At 38.9% G+C, this 18,944-nt stretch overlaps 2 protein-coding genes across 2 annotated transcripts; both read left to right on the top strand.

Moving 5' to 3' along the window:
* Positions 1 to 6,451: 6,451 nt before the first annotated feature.
* On the top strand, positions 6,452 to 9,124 carry LOC104608334 (transcription factor TCP9-like). The gene has a single exon (XM_010274283.3). It carries the CDS (start codon positions 6,887 to 6,889, stop codon positions 8,132 to 8,134), a length of 1,248 nt encoding a protein of 415 aa, XP_010272585.1. The 5' UTR covers positions 6,452 to 6,886; the 3' UTR covers positions 8,135 to 9,124.
* Positions 9,125 to 15,564: 6,440 nt separating this feature from the next.
* Positions 15,565 to 16,986, top strand: LOC104608335 (Peroxidase superfamily protein). Its single transcript, XM_010274284.3, has 3 exons — positions 15,565 to 15,944; positions 16,044 to 16,232; positions 16,322 to 16,986. Exons 1-3 carry the CDS (start codon positions 15,645 to 15,647, stop codon positions 16,883 to 16,885), a joined length of 1,053 nt encoding a protein of 350 aa, XP_010272586.2. The 5' UTR covers positions 15,565 to 15,644; the 3' UTR covers positions 16,886 to 16,986.
* The last annotated feature ends 1,958 nt before the right edge of the window (positions 16,987 to 18,944 follow it).

Below are 18,944 nucleotides of genomic sequence, written 5' to 3'. Positions count from 1 at the left end.
TTTTATAGCCAAGGAGCTGTGTCCTGGTCGGACTGGGCTTCCGGGGTTGTTGGGATGAAGTTAGCCGTCGAGGTATTCGGGATAGAGTCCCATTCCCTAGTGAAGTCGTCTTCCTTACCCCTCTTTACCCGTAGTTGTGCTCATCCATATGACGTGTAGCTGACGTGGCTGGAAGGATAAGATAGCATAGTTTGGTCGAGCTTGCCCGACATGGCCGGGCTAGGCCGACGCGGCCGGGCTAGGTCGACGTGGCCGAGCATTGCTGACCCGACCGAGTTAGGGTGACGTGGCAGGGCGGTTAGTTGGGTGGCCACGTGTCTCGCAAGGCCAGCTCAGCTATGACCCGAACAGGTCCGATGTTCCCAGTACTGATGGCAAACACCTATTATGATTGTCGCACTTGGAAAACCAATGTTTTAAAATTAGACCAGAATTTGAACCAATCTCCACTCGGTTCAACCCAATCTCATTAATATTAAGGGTCCATTTGGTTTGCAGTCCTAATTGGAATCAAAATCCTCCAGAATTGGAATGGTGCATTCTCATATAGTCTGTTTGATTCAGACAGAAATGGAAGTGAAAATTGAAATCAATAAAATTTGGATTTCATTCCCAAAGGAGAGGCAGGGAATGGCTATTCCATTCCAGCAAAAATGGAAATAGAATTTCGATTCCATCCAACCAAACAACACCCATTCCGATTCTAATTCCATACCCTATTCCCACGAACCAAATGGGGCCTAAAATCTTCGAGAAAATAAAATAATACCACAAACCAATAACCCACATAATGGGTCAATGGTTCAAATGCCCGGGTTGATGAATAATTGACAGTATTTTGACCTAGCCACTGGTTCACCGGTCTGACTGGCCAGGTCAGTGACGGGTTGAAACTTGAAACTTGCAAACATTATTGGTCTGAGTCTTTTGGTTATCGATTCCGCCATCTGATCTTGTTGAGTCTTACAAATTTGCTTTTATTCCGGTTGGGAAATGATGATGAGATCATTTTTATCGTGGTATATATGGTATTTATTAGTGATGGACAGGCGCTCTAAATGGCCTATCTATCTTAATAATGATGATGTGGATGATCTGAAACTGATTTTAATTGATTTCAGAGCTATCACAATGAGATCATTTTGATTTTTGAGTTAAATGATTCACTGTTGGAAGTGCCAATCTGAATCGTATGCAAATTTTGCACTCATTTGTTTATAATTATGATTTGTATTCCTATATGATGCAAAATTGGCACCGCTTATTAACAGTGCAAATTTTGCATTATTTTATTTTCTATTTTACTTCTTGCAAAACAAATAACACTAAGCCCCTATTTGGGAATGCTTATTTTTGGCTGGGACCACACCAATAAGTACTTGAGTTCAAATCAGGCCCCCCACAAGATTGCTCCCCACAACGTCCCACAACACATTCCTACGTATATTGGGAATATGTCCCAATGATGACATCATCATTTTTAGGATTATCATCAGGAGATGTTCCCAATACATTGCGGGAATGTGCTGTGGGACGTTGTGGGGGGGCTGATTTGCTCTCTAAGTATTTATATGCATTTGGGAAACAAACCCAAATAAGCATTTTTTAAGCAAATTAGGCCATTTTGAATAAGCTCAAAATTTTAGCTTTTTTTTTAAGTGATGTTTGAAATTGCACTTATTGCATTTCTGGCCCATCTTGACCCGCCACATAATTTTCAAAATGCCTATACTACAGTTTTTGAAAGCACTTTTTTGACCAAACACAAATAAGCGCTTATTAGGTAAGAACTTATTAATATATAATCACATATTTATCCATTAACCTATCTCGAATGACCACAAAGTCAAATCTAAAGCAAAAGCAAATCAATATTTACACTCAGGTGGAATTCAACAAAGTCTGATGTTTAAATGCCAAAAAGCTATTGTTCAGTTCTAAAATCTGAGAAAAGTAGAAATGATTTGTTGCTTTTTAAAAGCTCTAAAAAAATAAGATCACTTGAGTTGGAACAATTCTCTAACATTTAAAACTATGAAGTTTGCGATTTTACCCATAGAAATAGATGGCTTTATAATATCATACATAAAAAAGAATATTAAATAAAAATATTATTATATTAATAAAAGTATTATGATTTGTTGAAATAAATAATTATTTATTATTAACTAATAATATATAAAAATATTTTAGTTTTTATTATTAAATATTCTTATTACTAAATCAATATTATTATTTATTCAAATAAATATATTATTATTTATCATTTAATTAATAATAAATATTACATATTATTTACTATTATCAAATGATATTTTTAATATTATAAAATAATATTTAATAACACTATTATTATTATTATTATTATTATTAAACATAAAATAACTTTGATACCATCTCAACCAACATAAAATAGAATAACAACATAAGGAGGAAACAATAAGAATAAATAAAGAAATACCAATGTTTAACATGGTTCGGCTTGGTAGCATACGTGAGGAGAGGAAGCATATCCACTATGAGAATAAAAGATACAACTTTCTCTCTCTCTCTTACTCACTTTGCTTAAGTAAGCAAAAGACTAAAATACATCAGAATTACACATAAGTCCATTTTTCTAACATAAATACATATAGGTCCCCATAACTTATCACTGTTAGAAATATAACGAAATACAATATATCTAACAACAACAACAACTATTATTATTATTATTATTATTATCAAATGTAAAATGTGTCTAATTATAAAAAAACATGAGATCATGTCTTATCATTTCAAACGTCTTTTCCCTTTTTTTATGTTAGAAATAGATGTAATCTCAAATGCCTCTTATCTCTCTCAAAAGCAAGTTTTTCAGACTTTGGATGTATGAAAAGTGTTATTAAACGCATGAATCTATTTGCACTCCCATGCATTTTTACTAATGCAAATGAAAATCGAACTGCAAACAATAGAGCGTTACTTTTGCCCAGGTCTGATCTGGTGTTGAAAGGATCAAGATGCATGGCTGAATGGGTCCAACCTAAGAGCTTGCATACACCAAAAATCTACATTGAAGACATGGTTACAACCTATTGTGAGGTTTTAGGTTTTGCTATTCCCATGGCTACAATGTCTAAAATGTGTTGAAATTCTTTTCAGACATACTTGAACCAGTCGAATTAAGATCTTCTGTCAATAAAACACGTTCCAACCCTCTATCGATATGATCTAACACCGCACATTTTACTATAAAACTAGAGTGTTGGGATGTGTTTTGTTGGCAAGTGATCCGTATTCGAATCAGTCATGCTTTTCTGCCTTACTCATGAATTAGCTTTAGCTCTAGCTGAATTTTGTTGAATTCATGAAGCAAAGAGAGTTGGAGGTTTGGAACTTGGAAGAATGACAGATGCATAGATACTGCCAGGTGATGGATTATTGGATTTCCAGCAAAGGATTTGTGAAAATTTGAAAGAAGGGTGACAAATGAAAACAATTATGTTGCTGACTGTGACCTCATTTACTACCTTAAATAAAATTTTGTCTACTACTAGATCCCGGATTTTAACTTGTCACAACAGTGTAATTAAACTTTGTTTGTTTGTCAAAAGCATCACTTCTTCAGTTCCCACCTTAAAATGTTATATTCTCAATTTCTCACTCAAGCTTCTTCACTTCCAACTATTAAATATTATATATATAGAGAGAGAGAGGATTTCATTTCCTATTGCTACTGTCACCTCAAATTTACTCACTCCCTTTAGAAAGAAAGTAAATACATGAATACAAAGTATAAATCAATAAAGCAACAAGTACTAAACATGTGATTTAACCAATATCTTGGTTCCAACTATGACAATTAGTGTGGTTGATTACTGGGTAGGCAAACACCCCCCAAATACCGGTGAGCCTTTGAGTCTTTGACCTGAACTCAAACCCGTAAAGGTTAATAGGAATAAGGAAGATAGAGTTTAGTCATTTTGGTTAGATTTTACATTGAAATCTTTTCTTGAACTCCCCCCTAAAAATAATGAAATCCTTTAGAAAATTTTGGGATTTTTGGTTACCTTTTTTGCCTTAATTTATGAAATTTCAGGAAAATTTTATTAATGATCCAGAGTCCCAATTGGCCAAAATTTCAGAAATTTAAAACCATGGTTATCAGTGGCAAATCACTGAAAATACATTCTATTGAATGTATGGTGCTTACCAAACAGAAACTATCAGAACAGGATCCCCATCCCAAATTGTACAACCATGATGATTGATCTGAATATCTATCCTTATCCCTTATCTCTTTGTGTAGATGTTAATACATCCCCCATATTGAACCAGGAAAAATAGAACCAGAATCTTTTTTCCCTTCCTTCTCAGCCAATTTTGGAGGGTTAAAATGGATCAATTTTGTATTAAAAATAATGTATTTTTGGCGTAAAGTTGGTTAACATGGTTGGACCCTAATTTAATCGGATGTTTTTGGTCCTTTTTTTTTTTCGATTCTCCATGAACTATACAACTGGGGTAGCCCATATCCAAATATCCCTCAACCCTGGTGCAGGCGGGATATGATATTTCGATCCCAAATCTTCGCTACAACCAGTCAAAGACCTTACCAACTAACTAGCTGGGACCTTACATATTTTAGATCCCGATTAAACGATTATTTTTATAAATTGAAGGGACAAACCATCAAATTAACTGATAAAACCATGACCCCATTGAGCATTCCAGTTTTTAGTCGGGTCCGAGTGTCACAACATTGATTCTAACTAAACAACCAACCAAAGTACTTTTGTATCCCCCTTGTGTTGAACTTACACAGTTGCTTGTACAACAATTAGTAAGGGAAATTTAAAACGGAAAGGCATTGATTGGGTTGGCTATCAAAAAAGAGATGAATTCTTTTACTCATTAATGTGGTGCAGTTCCATTAACATTAGTTGAATAGTTACATCAAGGCTAATATCAACAGCGATTCTTGAATCCGAAAGTGGTAACTCTTGACCTGACCCATCAACTCTCCCGGATCTGTCCACTTGCCTCAACCCAAATATCCAAACCCACCCAGAATTTTACCCAAGAAACAGAAAAAGCAGACAGACAGCTGAGTCATTTAATCCAAGGGGTGGTTCATGACTACAAGATGCCGAGATGGGCTTCTGGCTTCTGTGTTTGTTGGGGTAGATTTGCAGCCCACGAGTGAACAACTTTTTATAAAATGGTGTCCTTGTGCATCGTTTCCCTTTTTACTTTAATTATGGGCTACGGTTGCCGTGTCCGACTCGATTTTAATCATTGATACCTTGATGAGATCTGTAGACCGTAGTTTGCTCCAAGCATGTCATATTATGACATGATGATAGTTGTAGGTAAGAAACACTGGATCATTTCTTTTTTATTTAAAGGAAAAATATGTGAAATATAAGTCGTTGAAGAGGGAGGGAGTGGGGTTATTGTTAAAAAGAGAGGTATTAAATTCGGACAAAATCCTAACCCTATCTTACAAAAGGTGCATCCCAAAATCTGTGAGTTAAGTTCATGGAATATTCCTTTAACAAATTATATTTACGTTGTTTTATAAAAACATATTGTCATTTTAACTTGGTTTTTTAAAATAATAAACTTATAATGCCAGAAAATTATAATATCGGAAGAGCTTTGACCAATCAATCGTCATAGGGCGACTCCATAAATTTTAATATTTATCATTTTTATGATATTGATTGATGGGTTAGAAGTTTTTATTGAATCATGGTTGAATATATAATTTTTTAATTTTTAAATCCTAAATTTCACATGTTTCTCTTAATTTTCTTTCAAAAAAGTTTATGTCAAAGGTTGATCAATTCATCGCACAATATTTGTGCTTTAAAATTATTATTTTCATCATCTTAATATTTATTACTGGCAGACTATAGAATGTTAAATGGACAATTTAGTAAATTTACTTTCACTGTCAAGTGTCAACCCGCTAGCAAGTCAGGGGGAAAACTGAAGTTTGGGGGGACTAAGTGTTATCACCTCTTACTGAGAAAAATGAAAAGGAGTGTGGACGTTTTGTTTTCTTGGTGGACTTTGCCGCATTCGGGAAAAGAAGTTAAGAAGTTTATCCAATTGGGCAAAATTAGAAACCCGCCCATAAGCCAGTAAGTAAAGTATCCATCCATATGGCTCCTTAGAATAAAAAGTTTTTTAAATAAATAATAATTACGGTAACTTATAATAAAAAAAAAAAAAATACATTCAAAAGAAAGAAAGAAAGGGAGGGAACTCGGTTCTGTGGTTTGGAGCCGTCACCATTCACCAGTTTTGACCCAATCGAACAGGGCACACAAGCTAATGGGGCCCACAACGTGTCCTTTATCTTTTGGGGGAGGGGGTCCATATCTTGAGTAAGATGCACTGGGGACCGTAGATTTTGTTTATTCGTGGGCTATATAAATAAGTATTTATATATAAGCAAGTCTAAAGAGTATTGGCGATGCAGAAAGAGGAGGGAGGGTGGTCTGGTCTCTCTTCCAAATCCAAAGTTTCGTTTGGAGTGGAAAAGGATAAAGAGGAAGGAGGGTCTAGGGTTTGTTCTTCTGTTTTATTTATCTTTGTTCATCCCAATTTTTATATATAAATTCGATCATTCTATTCTTTCCCTCCCCATTTATCTTTGATGGTGGGGAGGAGAACAAGAGAAAAACTTTTTCCGTAGTCATGGCTGTAGCTGAAGCACGTAAACAGCAAAGATATCATCCTTTCTTTCTTCGCTCTTTTCGTCCTCTGGAAAGTGTGTTTGTTTGTTGAACTTTTTTGTCTTGGTCTTTCGTGAAATCTCTGAAACTTGTCTTTCTTTGTCTTCGATTTTTGGGGCTTTTATCTTGTATCGTCGAGGATTGGATTCGTTGTTGGGATGGCGTCGGTTCAGAAACAAGAGATTGAAGAAGACGACGAAAGAAGGACGACTGCTGATCCCACAACAAACGATGGAGGTGGCGAAAGCGAACCCGCTCCTGCTCATGACGGAGACAACGTGCAGAATAGGGTGGAATCTTCTAATCCCACGGAGGCCGAACAACCGTCGCCTGCGACTGTTTCCGTTAGCTCGCAGCCTTCAGCACCGGTACCGATAATGTCCTTGAAAGAAGAACCCACGGAAACGGAGCAGGACATGGAGGAGCGGCCACAGCCCATTGGGGTTGTCCCGGTGGCTATGCAGATGCAGGTGCCCGTGCCTATGCCTATGTCCATGCCTTTGCAGATAAGAAAAACGGCGGTTCCAGGAAGAAGGGCCTCCACGAAAGACCGTCATACGAAGGTTGAAGGTCGAGGACGGAGGATCCGGATGCCGGCAGCTTGCGCGGCCAGGATTTTTCAGCTAACCAGGGAACTGGGTCACAAGTCCGACGGAGAGACGATTCGATGGCTCCTCGAACATGCTGAACCCGCCATCATCGCCGCTACGGGGACCGGCACTATACCTGCTATCGCCATGTCCGTCGGTGGCACACTTAAGATCCCAACTACGTCTTCGGCTTCCGACGGAGACACCACGAAGAAGAAGAGGAAGCGGTCTGCAACGAGTGAATATTACGACGTTAGCGGTGGAGTCTCTATTTCTTCGGGTCTCGCTCCTATAGGAGCCACTGCAGTTGCTGCGGGACCCCAAGGGTTTGTCCCCATGTGGGCTGTGAGTAGTGGCGGAAGGGTGACACCATCCAACGCCGTGGCAGCCGGAACTTTTTGGATGATCCCTCCTACTACTGCCATTGCCGGACCTTCGAACCAACCTCAAATATGGACGTTTCCAGCAGGCGCGACGCCGCTCATCAACATCTCCGCGAGACCCATTTCGTCGTTTATCTCAGCGATGCAGCCTGGAATTAATATAGCTACTCCTATTGAAGTTCAGACTCCGTCCGTTTCCAATAACGCAACAGCATCTTCTGTGTTATCCACGGGAGCAAAAGCAGCCAAAACTTCCACGATGGCTCCGAGCACAAGTTCTACCACCACCGCTGCTACTACTACTACTACTACTACCACCACCCAGATGCTGAGAGACTTCTCTTTGGAAATCTACGACAAACAGGAGCTTCAGCTAATGGGTCGTTCGGCAAATAATCGGCAACATGATCATACACCATCTTCTTCCAAGTAACGAGTGCAGGGAAGATCGTATCAGAACTTTCAACCCTGCAAAGCAGAGGTTTTTTTTTTTTTTTTTTGTTATATGGGTTCGGTGCTTCGAAGGGCTTTGTCCATTTTTTATCAGATATCCCAATCTTCGGTGATTCCGCCATTAACGACCTTCGTTCTTTGTCCCCTCCCTCCCTTCTTTTTTCCAGTTTTTTTGTTTTGTTCTCCTTTCATTTTTTTTTTCCCTCTCCCTCCCCCCTTCCTCCGCAGTCCGCAGTCCGCAGCGCAGTCCACAAAGATGGAGAGGGTACGGTCGGGTCTGCACGTGCGCACGTGTGTATTTATCCGTATACGTGTAGAGATCGGATCGGGTTAGGCGGAGGAGTCTGTTGAGGTAGGGACTAGGGAGGGTGGTGGGTCAACAAGTGATGTTAGGGGTGCTCCGTGGACTGTGTCGAATTGGTTTCACGTGGGCCACCACCTGTCCATCATGTGATGGCCGGCGCGGGCCCCAAGAGGAACTTGTGGGGTCCAACAGCTTCTCTCCTCTCTCGAGGCGGCCGCGTGGTGGTCCCCGCTCGCTTTTTGGTGTGTTTCTTTTGGGTGGTTCGATCGAGATGAGAAGAAAGTTTTTAGACTGGCTCTGCCGACACGCGTATGGTGCTTAGCTGTTAACGTGGGGACCATTCCATCTTCAATCTGACACGTGGACCCGAGGCCCTTGCGGAGAGAATATCCGTTATTGCGTCCTTACAACGGGATGATGGTGCATCAGATACGGTGGATCCGTCCAGTTATTTTCTTTATCAGAGCATGGAACACTGCATCTATGTGTAATCGTAGCATATTAGTTTTTCTTCATTTTTCTCCGCTAACCAAATTCCAAAAATAAATATAGATAGGTTTTCTTTTTTTTTTTTGGTTTAACGCTTGTCAAATTTTAATTATCACCCTACTTGTTCTGGCCCGTGCACTTGATTTGAGAAGTTTTGGGGCACAATTTCAATTTCAACTTATCGTGGTCGTGGCGATTGATCTTTCAACTGATGCCCCAACCAACCATCGTGGTGGGTCCCAAGGTTTACCACCAACCGGTCCCGTCCATGATGGGCCACCTCATGGGATGGACCATACATACAAAAAGAAAAGCTGAAAAAGAACGTTATCTCAGTCGGATCCACGGGATGGACGATCCCAAGCGTGCAATTAGTATCCTTAATCTGGATGTGGCCCGCTGATTTGACCTAACCTTTTCGGTATATTTTGCTCATCCATGATGTGGGTCCATCAGTCCGACGGACGGATTGCATTGATGGCGCCCACCCGCTCTATTCTCTTTCAGCAAGGACTAAGCCCGAGGACAGCTGCTGGAAAAAAAAATGTTAAGCTACGCTTCCGGACTACCGACTGCGATACGGCATAAAATCGCTAAAATCCGCCCTCCGGTAATCGGATCAAACGGCCGGTGTTGTCTCTAAAAAACAGAATGTAACAGAATCCCCAGGATTAACTGACTGTTGATGACGACGGACGAAGGTTCCGTGGGATGGATATTCTATATTTCTGACTGCTAAGAGATGCCACATATCTCTAACCATACAGGAATGCCTTTTTTTTTGGGGGGGGGGATGAGCGGTAAGGGCAAAGGAGTGAAGGTAGGGAAGCGTGGGTGGTGGGATGTTTCAAGCCAATGTCCACTTTTCGTGGAATGTGGGCCCTACCAGGGTTTCGACAGTCTGGATCAATGGGCTTCGGTGGGCCACAGTTGCGCTGCCTGGTGTGGTTGTGTGTTAATTGTTATGTGAATGCGATATAATAGTCCGAGTCTAGTCAGACTGGGCCGCATGAAAATTTTGTTACGCTAAGTCTCCCACTTTATAGCCGTTAATTTATTGAGCCAATGTGAATATATGAATAGAAGAGAAGAGAGGGGGGGGGGATTCAGGATTCTTATCACAAGATAACGTGGGGGAGAGGGGAGAGGTGGTGGAGCCCACCGGCCACAACCCGATACCACCGCCACCACCAGCATCAGTACCAACCCCATCTAAATAGGTGGGGTCCTCCTCCGGGGTGGAGGACCATTAAACATCACACAAAAAATTGTCGGGCGGATGAGTTGATCTACACCGTGCAATCAATGATGTTCCCTGTGGACCATTGCTTCTACTTTAGGAGAGGAAATGGAATTGATTGGCTGGTCAAGTCTCATCTTTTAGCCATGGTCCCACTAACAGAGACGTGAACCTATTAACCCCCAACCACGTGGGTCCATCGTCTTAGGCGGCCTAAATTATGTGGCGGGTCCACACGCTAATTGGAGGGCAACAGGCTTACCATTTTCAAATTTGAAAGCTACATTTTCACCTTTTTATTACCTCTCTCTCTGTTCAATGCCTTCGCGCTTATTATATTTTGGTGAAATGAAATGCAGTGTATCTGCCGTTGATTGGCGTTCTACAACACCAATGCTTTTTTTTTTTCATTTGCTTTGGGAATCGCCACATTAAAAGAAAATGTCCTTTAACTCTATTTTTTATTTTCAAAGGCAAAAGTAAGTTGATTTTATTTCAGAAAACCAACAAAATATTGTGATGGTTCGCCATCTGACTATTCCTAGCTGAAAAGCGATTCAAACTCCAATTTGGCCGTGAGCTGGATTGGTCTGTAAAACAGTGAATTAGAGAATTCGGGGTAATTAACCCGGCAAGGTCGTTTCGATACTTAAGTCAGTACTTATGCTGTGAATACGAGCTAATTATTTAAGAGCTTGATTGCTAGTGAGTAAAATAATCACGCGTACCTTTGCCTTGTGGTTTCATGTCTTTATATACTAGAGTAGTCGAGGGCCTTTCAAAAGAGCTTTGGGATCTCTGGGCTGTGGAGATAAGGTTTGTTCCATTTTTGAAGGAGAGTAATATGTTGATAAAGTTTATCGTTTACCTTCGATTCAGGCGGAGACGGGACGGGTTCTCATCGTGATCTCGGGAAATTCGGGATCTATTGGCTCATTGTGATATTAGGAAATTCGAGATCTGTTGGGGAGGCCTTTGGAGTCAGTTATGTAGCGTTTTGGCTCATTAGCTTTGAGCTGGAACTTCGTTTCTTTAGTCCCGAACTGGATTGGGTGTCGAGGTGCCTCTACACCGAGGTGGGTTTTGGGCCGAGGTGGCTAAATACCTGAGCTCTGAATGTTGCGAACTGAGTTCGCTTGGCTGAATTATCACCCCTCGATCAGATCGCGCCCACGTGTCTCCTTCTTGCTAGGTCGTACCAAATCACCCTTCATCATATTGATTTTAAAACAAAAACAATTTTTTATTAGTATGGAAATTATGTAATTTATGGATTATGGTGTTAAATAATTAGATGAAGTTTGAAAAACATGTTTTCTGTTTTATTTTTGAAAACAAAAAACACATATAACCAATAACATGGTACTTGTGTTTTTATTTTAAAAAACAATTTGTTTTCAAACGAAACCGTTTTAAAACCAGCAACAAGAAAAACAATTCACGTTGTAGAACACCTCCTTAATCGTATCCTTTAACCATAACCGTTACTTCTTATTTGGGATTTTAAGAAATGGTCCCATTGAATTTAATCTACTATTAGTACTTAGTAGACTAGTAGATGTTGATGGGGGAGGGCTACTCCAATTGTGTTGCTTGTTCAGAATCGGAATGTTCTATTTTTATAATCTGTTTGATTCAGATAGGAATGAGAATGGGAATTGGAATCAATATGAATGAAATTTCATTCTCAAGGGAGGGGCAGGGAATGACCATTCCCTCAAATGGGGGAATGGAATTCTAGCAGGAATGGGAATGAGATTCCAATTCCCCCCAAACAAACAATTGGAATCTGAACAGCCCATTGCGATTCCAATTCTAGTTCCAGATCCCTATTCCTGCAAACCAAACGGGGCCTTATTCTTTTTTTTTGGGTCTTTTTTTGAAAAAGATTGTTTTTTTTTTTGTTGAATTATAAAGATATGCCTCTAAACTTTCATTTGTGACAAAACCTCCTTGAACTTCAACTTTGTGACAAATACCCCTTTCGTTAGAGTTGTCAGTTAACTTTGGAAAAATTTTCATTCAGATGTTTAAAATTTTTTAATCTTTAAACTACCCCTTTCTTATTTGAATGATTTGCGATTCGATTAGTTTTCTAAATATATTTCAATATTCAAATGAATGGTAGAGGTTTCTTTTTGATAGATATAGATTTATGGTTTCACTTGGTTTTTCTTCATTTATGGAGAAAGTATTGGATGATTTTTATATTTTAAGATGAAGAGAGACATTCATGTCCATGAAATGAATCAAGAATATATAAAAAAAAAGTGGGTATTTTGATAATTTAACACATTCTGTAATTTTACGTAACGGTGAGGAATATTTGTCGCAAAGTGGGAAGTTCAGGGGTTTCTGTAATTTACTACAATGCTCATCCAACGCAATGTTGGGCCTGGTCCAAAAACTTATGGATTTTCCTATACACAAGTCTTGAGAAACCAAAAAAAAAAAAATCCCGATCCTTGTGTTTAGGGCATGTTTGGTTATGAGCTTTAAACATAGAAAACCTCATAAAGGCATTCTCAATATTTCTTCTATATTGTCAAGGTAAAACCAAATGGAGGATATTAGAACTTTCTCGTAATACTTTTAAAAAGCGCTTCAATAACCTCACATTTTCTCTAATATTTACATATTATGGTCCAATAGTATATCCAATTTTGGCATTAGGCATATAAATAAGTGAAAGGTATTTGTTTCAAGCACTTATTCCTCTGTATTTTCAATTGGATCGTCTCATTAAATCTGTGAATTGAGGAAAGCCTGCTTTTTATATAATTTGTTTTCATTTTTCACTAAGGGTATGTTTGGTTTAAAGGAAAAAGTAGGGAAAGAAAGGAAAAGATAGGGAAATCAAACACTTATTCCTTGTATAGGTTTTCCTACTTTTCCCTTCCTTTCCCTACCTTTTCCTTCAAACCAAACATAGCTTAAAGTAATACACGGGTTTGAATTTTATTTTTAGATTGCATGAATAATAAACAGACATTAATTTATGTGTAGCCCTTTATCTTGCGTTGTGTGTTTGAAAAAAAATGGTGTAACAAACACCAATTTTTTAAAAGTAACCCATTTTTAGGAAAAACTTGGTGTTAATGTGTTATCATGGGACGGACATGATTCTGGGCCCATTTTCATGTTTTATAGGTGTTGTATTATAATATTTATTTAAAACATAAAAAATAACATAGTATATCATTATATACATATATATATATATATTTATTTATTTATTTAAGAATATGTACTGGCTGGGCCTAAAATTTGTGGGCCTGATGCGGGCCATGGCCATGCTAAAAATGATAATTTCTATGAAAAACACAGCACTAAGAAATAACTTGTGGTTTTATCGACAAAAAAAAGAAAAAGATGCAACTTGTGGAAAATTCCTTAAAGGGCTACAATAGCAAGGGCCAAAGACAAGCGAATTAAAAAGTGGCCCGGCAGATATGCCCAGAGAAGAGGATACCTTTTTGACCTAGGACCTGAATATGCTTAAGTAGCACGCCCACGGCCCACCACCTTGCGGCTTTTATTGTCTCATGTCTCATCTTACACCATTTTCTAATGGCCAATGCCTTACAAATGTTTTGAGAAAATTACAGGACTCGTATTGGGTTGGGCTTCATGTATCAAACTCATGGGTCTCACAGTCACTGAAATGGGACTTTCAAGCCATGTGCAACTAAATATTCCAATTTGGCCCCACCCCATTTAATGATGCAGGATTCAACGATGCACCTCTTGCATAAATTTCCAAATTCAGTTGTGGGCCTATGGCCCAATTCGTCCAATTTGTGGTCTCTGACTTCCTATGTGCGTTCTATTCATATTGTGTAGGTTTCATACATACAGTGGCTGTACCTTACTCTTGCCTATGGTGCCACTGGATTTTTTTTTTTTTTTTGATGTTTTGATTGGTTAGATGGTCTGAAGACTCTGAACATACATTACAAACCCAGCATGGCTTAGTTATGTTCATTTGTTGTTGGGTCTGTCAAAGGCATCCTGATCTCAAGCCCCCCAAAATAAGAAGTCTGGATGAAAAACTAAAGTTCATTTTGCCCAATTGTTGTTGAAGGTGGGAAAAATTGAATTGTGTAACTTAGGGTTTAATTTTTGCCTGGTTAGCTATTAATCAACCTGAAAAGATCAGGTTGTGTTAGAGTTAGAATTGGAAAAGAAGAAAACTTAATTCAACATTGGATTGGATTAGGGTTTTCGCCTCAATCCATTCCATTGATTCCACTCAATCCAAACCTGATATGTATGCATGTATGTATATATGCCTTAAGAACTTCAAGTTTAAGGGCAAAGATATTTTGTGTAACATTATTGCTCCAAAGGCACCATAGTTTTGTGATTGTATACAAGGATTAAAATATGAATACGATATGCACCGTATTATGTGTATTATATTTATATCAGTGACTATAGAAACACATAGATATATTAAAAATTTGGAAATAATGCCTAGATGTATCATGCCTTTATAATAATAAAAAAAAATACCGGCTATATTGATACACATCAATACCAGGTCAATATTGATATTTTAGTCCTTTTAATCCTTGATTGTATATATACTGATGCTGAAGTTAATCAACTCCAATTGACAAATCCAAGTATAAGATGTTAGAACTTTTTTATTTCCAACAAAATGAAGTAAAGAAATTTGGCCCAAACAAAACCTAAACCCAAGCCCAAACCAACTGAATGGCATTGAGTGGGAGGTTGGGTTAGGGGTTGTACAACTCCACTTGGGCTAGGGTTCACTTTAACTCAACTTGACCCGGGCAGATTTGCACCCCTACTTCTATTAACAATCAGGTAGACTGACGCTACTTGGTCCATCTAGCATCCTCCACTTCAAAATGGACAAAGGAGAAACAAACAAATGGATTTTTTTTTCCATCTCATATAAATTCTCAGGCTGATACTTGCCACATGGAAATGCATGCATCACAGCCGATACCTCAACTCTGAAAGACTATAAGCACAGATATATACCCAAAGATAGCGTTCTCATTGAATGTCCACTCTGAGTAGGAGGTAGCATATGCACAACCCAGTTATTTCTCCAGTACTCGTCGTGCATTCCAGATGCTTGGTCGTCAATCTTGTACTGCAGATGCAGTACATATTATGTACTCTCTAGATCTCCCACCAAACGATACCATTTCCTGGACCCACTCTCTGTATTTTATTTCAGCAAACACTTTGTTGATCCCGCAAGGTATTCTTAAGAGCCTAGGTGGACATACTTGGTCTCAAAGCACACCAAGCTGAGACGAGTTTCAATTGTCTTCTTAAGTAACTTGGAAGCATTTTAATTAATCAACATCCAACGTCAAATGGGAAATGGGAAATGAGATCTTTTTTTTATTATTTTTTTTTGGGTTTCTAATTAATTGCACTATTTATACATGCATTGCGATATAGTTCCTTCATTCCATGCAACTCCCATCCATCGATTCTCTGCTAATAGTTGTTTGTTCTAGTTTGATCAGTTTTTGTTTCAGCCAAGAACAAATGAGTACTGTTACACTTGCACCTTCTGCTTTTGCAACTCTTTTTCTTCTCTTCACTGTGATTCCTTTGTCAACTACTGCTGTGCTTGATGCCTACTATTACGATCAGAGATGCCCACAAGCAGATAAAATCATCTTAGAGACTGTTCGCAACGCATCGATGCATGACCCAAAAGTCCCAGCTCGCATTCTCAGGATGTTCTTCCATGACTGTTTCGTTAGAGTATTCACCTTCACAACGAATTGAATATTGTTTTTTGCTTTCACTTCCTATTATGGGTTTGCGATACAATGGTTTCTGGGTTATTTGCTTCTGTTGCAGGGATGTGATGCGTCGGTTTTGCTGGACTCAACTCCGGGCAACAAGGCAGAGAAAGACGGTCCACCCAACATCTCACTTCGATCTTTCTATGTGATCGACGATGCTAAAGCTAAGCTCGAACCGGCATGTCCACAGACTGTGTCTTGCGCTGATATAATCGCAATTGCCGCAAGAGATGTAGTAGTTCTGGTAATGTTTTAATGTAGAAGCTCAAGAGTCAAGACTGGTATTTTCGTTTTCTTACTGCCTCATCTCTCTGTTTTGTTAATTTCTCTCAGACTGGAGGTCCTTACTGGAATGTACTCAAAGGAAGAAAAGATGGAAGGGTGTCGAAGGCCGCAGAGACTACTAACTTACCTGCTCCATCCTTGAATGTAACACAGCTCATTCGGAGTTTTGCAAAGAGGGGATTAGGAACTAAAGATTTGGTGGCTCTATCAGGTGGTCACACCTTGGGATTTTCTCATTGTTCTTCGTTTGAGGCTCGGCTTCGAAACTTCAGTTCCACGAATGATGTCGACCCAAGCTTGAACGATGTGTTGGCAGAAAATCTGAGAAAGAAATGTCTGAAACCCAACAGAGATGCCAATGCAGGAGAGTTCTTGGACTCCACTTCATCGATATTCGATAATGATTATTTCATACAACTTGTGGCAGGAATGGGTGTGTTTGAATCGGATCAGTCCTTGTTTAGCGATTACAGAACAAGGTGGATTGTGGAGTCATTCGCGAGAGATGAAGGTCTCTTCTTCAGAGAGTTTACAACTTCAATGTTGAAACTCGGAAATGTAGGGGCGCTTGAAGATGGAGAAGTAAGATTGAACTGTCGAGTTCCCAATTGAGAGAGAGATAGATAGATAGATAGAGAGAGAGAGAGATGCATAAATAAAGATTTTTTTCCTTAGAACTTAGAAGGTTGTGGAAATAAGATCAGTTTGGAAAATTCTGTTTCATCAGTGACATCTCTATACTTAAAAATATTTATTCATGGGATGCACGGATGAAACGTGCTGTGAGGTCAGTGTGAGGCGCATTTTGTGAGGAGCAGATCCCATCTCCCTTGGGACTTTGCTTCAATTCAAAAGCACCATATGAGCGTTAGGGTTTCTGATGTCTCTTATTACATATTACATTCGATGGTTGGGTTCAAGACCAACCTAGGTCCAGTCTTTATGATCTGGATTTTGGGCCTTTTTTATGTATCGGATATTGGGCCTACCTCAATGAAGGTCATAGCTCAGATGGGCTTGGTTTGGTCTGGGCAGGGAAGTTGGTGAGATTTGAAAACCTTCTTCTACCTTTAATTTGGGCTTTATAGTCTAATTTAAAAATTAAAAAAAAAGGAAAATGTACACAATTACACAATTCCTTTACATAGATAATTTATATAATTAGAAAAAGATACAAGTAGATGAAACGAGGTCCAATGGTCACAAACCATACGCAGCAAAAGATAAGACTTGTGACAGTTATGTCCCAAATGAGATGAGATGGACAAACAAGTAACCCATTTTGAGTATTAATGGTATGTGTACCTGTCTTCCTTGGGCAACCGCCTATACTTGAGATTACAGAGACTGTCCAATGGCTAAGACATGGCAGCTTTAACTTCTCTACCCATTCTTAGCTTGCTTGGAGGTTTTCTCCTGAATTGTCATTGCCAGGAAAAGAACGTATGCTGGTATGAAGAAATGAAAAGGATCTTTTTGTTGTCCAAGTGTTCAAAATACATTTTTTGGTATTCTAATGCTGCTAGGTGTTCTATACTAGACATAGATAGTGAGATTAGTGACAGGGTGAACATGGGGTTCACTAGCACAATGCAGAGAACCTGCTTACCTTTAGGCAATGTTTGGTTTGAAAGAAAAGGTACGGAAAGGTGGGGAAACCTATACAAGTTTTGTAAAGGTTTCCCCACCTTTCCCTTCCATTCCCTACTTTTTCCTTCAAACCAAACATACCCTTAGGGTTTGAACTTGTGTCTCCACTTTAAGAGGGATCCCATACGACCTACTGTCAACCAGGAGTGAATTGGTATCCTCTTTCCGAGGGATGCTGACCCCATACAGTTTGGCTAAGGTTTGGATGATGATGATGGGTTGTTCCCTGTGACTAACTCCACCTTGGATATCAGATCATTCATGGCTTAATTCAGGCTTCAACTTCTAATGTCCAAAACACAATACAAGGCTAAATGGATTAACGAGTCATTACTTTCAAGCCGGATCAAAACATTTTTTTCTTTCTTTTCAAGCAAGTGCTTGTGTTATTCCCACCCCACCAACCTGTTGATATATTAGTCTGAGACAAGTCAAAGCTTTAAGTGGTTGCAAATTCAGCTTAAGCATGCCCTGGACCATGCAATTCCAGCTTGGACCATTGCATTGTTGGTGCCACACTCCCTAAAATTAAGTTTTTCATGGAGTTGGATTAGATGTTGAAAACCTTGGAGGAAACACAAATATCCTTCCAAGTTCTTCCATGCATCTATTGATCTAACATCAAAGATCTGACATACAACACTTCTATCTATCTATCTATCTATCTATCTATCTATCTATCTATCTATCTATATATACCACTTGCACATCTTGTCATCTGCTATTAGTCATCCAAATGTGAGTGACACAGAGAACCTTTCCAACAATCCCACTTCCAAATTTATTAGAAATTGCATCTATATAAAAATCCTACTTATCACTTGATTTCAGACAATTATAGCTGTGACCAATGGCTCTCATAAAAAGATATAATTAACTGGATGATCTCAATCATTCTATCAGCATAAGAAAATTAGTTGAACTATTTATCTATGGCCAGCCCACCTACTGCACAGTCGATGTGATCCATATAATTAAGCAAATGCTAAGTGTCACAATTCTTGAAACAGTTACATACTTC

Source organism: Nelumbo nucifera, chromosome 6 (genome assembly GCF_055504915.1).
Source record: "Nelumbo nucifera cultivar China Antique chromosome 6, China Antique-T2T, whole genome shotgun sequence".
NCBI classification, from domain to species: Eukaryota; Viridiplantae; Streptophyta; class Magnoliopsida; order Proteales; family Nelumbonaceae; genus Nelumbo; species Nelumbo nucifera.
Note: the sequence above shows the minus strand (reverse complement) of the source record. Positions and strands in the feature narration are given on the sequence as shown.

Bases quoted from the DNA above. Each gene is read 5' to 3' on its own strand.
- LOC104608335 (XM_010274284.3), top strand. From the start codon at position 15,645: ATGCAACTCCCATCCATCGATTCTCTGCTAATAGTTGTTTGTTCTAGT. The intron at 15,945-16,043 runs GTATTCACCTTC...CTTCTGTTGCAG, and splicing joins TCCATGACTGTTTCGTTAGA to GGATGTGATGCGTCGGTTTT. The intron at 16,233-16,321 runs GTAATGTTTTAA...AATTTCTCTCAG, and splicing joins CAAGAGATGTAGTAGTTCTG to ACTGGAGGTCCTTACTGGAA.
- LOC104608334 (XM_010274283.3), top strand. From the start codon at position 6,887: ATGGCGTCGGTTCAGAAACAAGAGATTGAAGAAGACGACGAAAGAAGG.